The 5,814-nt window shown below is 50.4% G+C and overlaps 1 protein-coding gene and 1 long non-coding RNA gene across 2 annotated transcripts in view; both read left to right on the top strand.

Moving 5' to 3' along the window:
- The window catches only part of CFAP161 (cilia and flagella associated protein 161), an 86,290-nt gene that overhangs the window by 71,987 nt on the left and 8,489 nt on the right, over positions 1 to 5,814 (top strand). The window contains exons 10-11 of the mRNA XM_019640001.1: positions 3,669 to 3,827; positions 4,819 to 4,893. Coding sequence (XP_019495546.1) covers positions 3,669 to 3,827; positions 4,819 to 4,893 — 234 coding nt within the window. The remainder of the gene's footprint in view (positions 1 to 3,668; positions 3,828 to 4,818; positions 4,894 to 5,814) is intronic.
- On the top strand, positions 161 to 1,111 carry LOC109381447 (uncharacterized). The gene is made up of 2 exons (XR_002123748.1): positions 161 to 236; positions 619 to 1,111. It is a non-coding gene; the product is annotated as an uncharacterized LOC109381447 (long non-coding RNA).

The following is a 5,814-nucleotide window of genomic DNA, read 5'->3' as shown; positions in this document are numbered from 1 at the left end:
TGTGTGTGTGTGTGTGTGTGTGTGTGTGTGTGTGTGTGTGTGTGTGTGTGTGTGTGTAAACTAAATTTAAATGAATATGTAGTTTATTTGCAAGTTTTCGCTTTTAAGAAGTTGGAGGCCTTACCACCTAATGCAAGTAACACACTTTCTTTATTTTTAAAGGCAAACGTAAAACTTCTCATCAGCCACTGCCACACGGGCCGGGGGCTAGCGATCCACCGGCATCTCTTCTTAAGGTATGAAGTGCCACGCGGGTGGGGGCGTGGATATAGGCAGAGGAGCCCCATTTACAGAGTGTGGCAACACACACACAATGTCCCTTGATGCTGGAACATGGTCACATAGAACTTCAATGGTGTGAAACGTCCTCAGTGACAGAACCCCTTCGGTCATACCCGTGCTTGGCCCCAAGGGGATTTTAGCCATAATGGGGTCCTACCACCCGTCCTTGCCCCTTCACACGGGGTGAAAATCCTGGAAAAAGTGCTGTAGTTTAGAGATGCCCCCTCCCGAGGGCTCTGTAGAGCAGTCGGCCCAGTTAGGTGCCTCTGAGGAGAACCCTGCAGCTGGCTGAGCTGTTGCTCCATTTCCAACCTGCATCCATGCTTCCCGCCCCAGGACCTATTTCGGGAAGGAAGCAGAGGTCGTTGCTCACACATACCTGGACTCACACAGAGTGGAAAAGCCCCAGAACCACTGGGTGCTGGTGACCGGGAGCCCCAGGAAGGACTCGCCCACCATGCTGCACCTGCTCAGACCACCGGTGGAGGACACCTGCGCTCCAGGGCAGGCGGCTGAGCTGGGGGGCCAGTGACACACCAGGTGCGCCCTCACCCTAAGTGGCTTTCCGTGAAACCACAGTTACCTTGTTATGACCCCAGCTTATTTTAAGGTGGCTCTCTGAACACTATATTGAAACAAAGGCTATGGGAAGATGAATGAGTTAGTGGTTGGTTGCGGGGGGAGGTTCAAGGTGGGCTAGGACACAGAACAAACTAGCCGAGGGGACTAGCTCAGGAATTGTGAAGAGCTCAGCCTCCTGTTTAGATCCCATGTAGGGACTATGTGTCACCTCTCAAAGCCGTGTCTGTAATAAAGCTGTTGGACTACACTGAGTGTTTGCACCACCCTTTGTCCCCATTGAAACAGCGTATTAAGAAATCAGCGGGCCGGCCGAGTGACCCGTTGGTTAAGAGCTGGCTTGGGATGCCAGAAGGCCCCGGTTCGGATCCCACATATGAGGGCCAGTGACACTGCCCTCTGCAGCTAAGATGCTGAACAACAGCTTGACCTGGAGCTGGGCTGCCGTGGGTCGCCGGCGACAGCGTAGGCTGCAGCCCCTGCTGCAGTGGGCTGCCNCCTCTGGCATCCCAAGCCAGTTCTTAACCATCACGCCACTCAGCCGGCCCCATCATTGTCTTTCTTATCCAGAAATTAGCACTGTAACATTTTGGCTTATTTTCTTTTATAGAGGGAGGGAGAACAGACTTCAAACACAGGGAAAATGGTATTTCGGTATCATTTACAGGGAAAATGGTATTTCGGTATCATTTCTTCCATTTTGTTTGTTTGCCTCTCTTTTTCCTTCTGTCTCTCTTCTTCCATTTCCTCCTCTCCTGTAAATCATCTTTCTTTGCCTGATTATCGATTTGAGTTTACGTATCTGCTCTTCCACAGATCATAAAATGTTGTCATGTTTGTTGCTGATACTTCCTCTCATTTGCTACTTGGCTTTTACATTGTAGTTGTTCTGATACGTCTTTGAGTAAAATCTATCAGTGTTTTGCTTTGTAACTCCTTCCATTGCTCAGAGCCTTTATAGCCTATTCCAAAGATACGATAAAAAGAAAAACTTGTATTAACTTCTACATGTCTAAAGTTTAGCTCTTGCTTCAGTTTATTCTTTAGTCCATTTGGGATTTATTTTGATAAAGGGTTTGATGTGAACATCTAACTATCCCCCAAAGGACTGATCAGTCATATTTGTGTTATTTCTTGAATAAGTATTCTTTTCTTCACTGACACATGTTGCCCCATTAGCATACCCTGACTTATTATATACACAACATGCTCTTTCTGAAATTCCTGCTTTGAGCCTTTGAACTGGGGTTGTCTATTTTTATTACGGGACTGTAGCTTTAGAATACACTTCGACAGCTCCTAGGGCTGGTTCCCACTCATTGCACGTCTTTGTCTGAATTATATTAAGAATTAATCTCTCAGTTAAAGGTAATAATTTTTTTCAAGTTCCTCTGCCCCTGTGGAAAAACAAAAAGCCAGTTGGTATTTTGATTGGCATTGTAATGTGAAGTAAATTCATATGCTTAGTGGCTTTATAATATTTTTCTGAGATCTCTCCATTGATTTGATTATTCTCTTGTATCTCTCCGTACAGTTTTGTGGTTTCCTTCACATGGACCTGACACTGATCTCGTCAAGGCTGTCCCTTGCATCTGCTATTTTGGATGCTGTTGTAGGGAGGTCCTTATGATGCTTAACGCAAAAACATAAGAAAGCCGTTGATTTTTGTATTCATCTTTGATGACATCACTTACTCTTACTCATTTGAATAGGCTTTCAGCTGATCCTCTTTCGACTTGTAGGTAGACAGTCATTCCGTGTTCTCACGATGACAGTTCTATCTTTTGAGGTTCTCACACTTATTCGCGTTCCCGGTTTTTCATTTAGCTGGCTCTTCCAGGCATTCATGACACACCTGGGGATCGTGGCCTTCCAGTGTGGCTCCTGACTTGTGACGTTTTTACTCTGCACTCACAAGGCAGAGTTTGTGGCTTCACATAGGTGTTTTTTGCCATTTGAAGTCCTGGTCTTGTGGTTGCTCTGAATGGCACTGCCATTCTCCCCATTACCCAGCGACGAAGCCACGGGGCACCTGGACCCGTCTCCCTTTCCCGCCACATCCAGCTCCTTGTCAGGTCCTAGGCTCCCCCTTCACTGTGCACTGTGGCCTATCCTTCTCTTATCCCCAATGCCGTGCCTCTGTCCAGGCCGCTGCAGCTGCCCTGGGCCCCTGGGACAGTGTGTGCTCCCACCTCTGCCTCTCCCAGCTCCGGGCATCCCTGCCTGACAACCACACCTTACAGGTGTTCATAGGTGCTTCCCGCCTCTACACAGTCATCAGTTCTGCGAGTCAGAGAACTTATTGGGAAGTCGCTCATTTTTGCCTTCCCCACAGCACCTTGTGGCATAGCCTTTGCCTATGTAACCTATCAAATATGACCTCCAGGTTCAGGGTGAAGGTGAATTGGTAAAGAGCTAATGAGGACTTAACATTTTGGACTTTTCAGCAGGGTTTTGACTTCTTGGCAAAGTCACAGGCAGCCAGACAGCTGCCTAAATACATTCCAAGTGTGGGTGTCAGCCCCAGAGGGGTTCGCCCTCCCACCCCGCCCTCACTCAGAAGGGAAAGTCAGCTGTGACGATCCTGGTTTTAAAAGGACTTCCCGTTCTGCAATGAGCTTCGTGCACCATGACCCGAGACGGCGTTTCTGAGGTGGAGAGAAACTGAGCGTTCTCAGGCTGTTGGTAAAAACAGGCTGTGGGAAAACTGCTTCTGAACACGCTCGCCACCCAGCCAGCTGATGGCTTCCTGTCTCCCAGCTTCTCCGATAGTGTAACGCGGTTCGTCTGCTTGCTGTCATTTTCAGTTATATCTGTCGAGTGACCATAGGACCCTCCTGAGGTCGTCTAAGAGGTCATGGCTCCAGGAAGTGTACCTGACGGATGAGGTCTCCTACCTGAACTGCTGGCAGGCTGCCTTCCCCGACCCCCAGCTCCGCCTGGAGTATGAAGGCTTCCCCATCCCGGTGAGCATCGAAGCGGGGGTGGCTGACTCCTCTGTGCAGCATGGAGGCTTGTGTGGCTCTGGGCCACACGTGGCGGTGGGTGCTGTTCTGCCCGTGGCTCTGGGCCTCACATGGTGGCGGGCGCTGCTCTGCCCTGTGGCAGCACCCTGCGTTGGAGGTTCTTAGCTGCACCCGTCTATGGAGCTTTATAAAAACACGAGGCCCAGGCCCTGCCCCTGAGGCTTGGCTGAGAGCCCTGACCTGAGACTGTAGTAAGCACGATGACACTGCTTCCATCCTGGCCTCTGCCAAGTCCTGGTTTCTGAAGAGACAGCAAATCGTGGGGAAGTGAAGGAGACAGAGGGGCAGCCACGCAGGGGGACGCGGTGGCAACGTGGGGCAGCGCATTTCTGTTGTCACCGCTGAGCATTTGCTCAGGACCCTGGGCCCTGCGGGGTGGGAGCCCAGGTAGGCACAGAGATGGTGCTTCCTACTCATGAGGCGTCTGGCAGATGGGGAGTGGGGACAGTGGGAAGGATTTAAAGGGTGGGCCAGCTGCAGGGGCTACCCAGGAAGGGACCCCAGTGACAGTCACTCTGAATCCGCCCTACGCAGAGTGTGTGTCCCCCGAGCTCTGCAGTGGGCTAGCTCACAAGGCTCTCTCCCGAGGGACCACGGACTCATGGCCCACAGTGATGCACGCTGGCCTCTGCCAAGCTTTGCTCTCCCTGGAATTTCTTCGTATTTCCACAGTGTGAACTGTCAGTGTCTCCGTTTCCTTAGCTGTCAGATACGGGTGATAATGCCCGCCTTGTGAGGCTTTGGGTGGACCGAGTGGTTCATATACTTCTAGTGCTTATTGGAAAAGTGGCTGGCTCTCACCACGTGCTGAGATGGTTCCATTGTTGTCCTTGGGGTTGGTAGGGCGCAGTGGTCCAGGCACCAGGGGTTCTTTGCTCCACAGCCTGAGGCAGGTCTTTGACCCCCACTCAGACCCAGGGCACGCCTGCAGAATGGGAACCCTCACACCTACCTGTGCGAGCTCCCCACGCTGCAGCCAGAGGCCACCCCCAGCACCCGGGGCAGTGTACGCCTCAGGGGACCCTGGGGGACCTCAGGAGGAAGGTGTCAGAAAGGATGAGTTACAGAATGTAGGGAGGGGCCCAGGAAGTGGGCTTCACCCTGGATCAGGTGCGGTCAGGAAGCGGGGTGGTTTTGTGACTGGATACCTCAGTCCAGGAGCCCAGTCTGACCGGTTGCTGTTGAAGCAGCAGCCGTCACTCGCAGTGGCCGGGAGAGGTGGGCATTTGCTGCGGGGGCTCCTGTCCTGTGCGTTCAGACGTGATGATGGGGCCTTTCTGTCCTGGCCCACCACAGTGGGTCACGCAGCAGCCTGTGCGATGGATTCTGTGGGACCCCGTGTATTCCGCGGGGGAGCAGCAGGGCTGGCCCCCACTCAGGGGCTGCTCCTCTCTTCCTCACACAGCTCCTACGTCACGGGAGTCAGGATTTTGAACAAATATGTATTTTTTCCTGATAATAAACATGATATATGTTTACTTATGGAAATTCAGAAAAACAACAAATAATTTGAAAATTACCAGTCGTTCCATCCTCCAGAGAAAGCCACTGTTGTTTATCATTTCTTTTTCTCTGCATGTGTTTTTTGTTTAGTTTCAATTTTTTTTTTTTTAAATAGGGCACCAGGAATATCCTCATTTTTTCCACTTAAATTTCCACTGACCGTATCTCATGTTGTCAGAGATTGTCTCCAGTCCACACCAAATGATGGTGTGATGTTTTATCATGTGTGTCTACATGAATGTGTTTAATCATCCATTATGGTTTGGCTTCTGGGTGTGTGTGTGTGTGTGTGTGTGTGTGTGTGTGTGTGTGTGTGTGTGTGTGCTAAATAAATTTAAATGAATATGTAGTTTATTTGCAAGTTTTCGCTTTTAAGAAGTTGGAGGCCTTACCACCTAATGCAAGTAACACACTTTCTTTATTT

Source organism: Hipposideros armiger, unplaced genomic scaffold (genome assembly GCF_001890085.2).
Source record: "Hipposideros armiger isolate ML-2016 unplaced genomic scaffold, ASM189008v1 scaffold_48, whole genome shotgun sequence".
Classification (NCBI taxonomy): Eukaryota; Metazoa; Chordata; class Mammalia; order Chiroptera; family Hipposideridae; genus Hipposideros; species Hipposideros armiger.
Note: the sequence above shows the minus strand (reverse complement) of the source record. Positions and strands in the feature narration are given on the sequence as shown.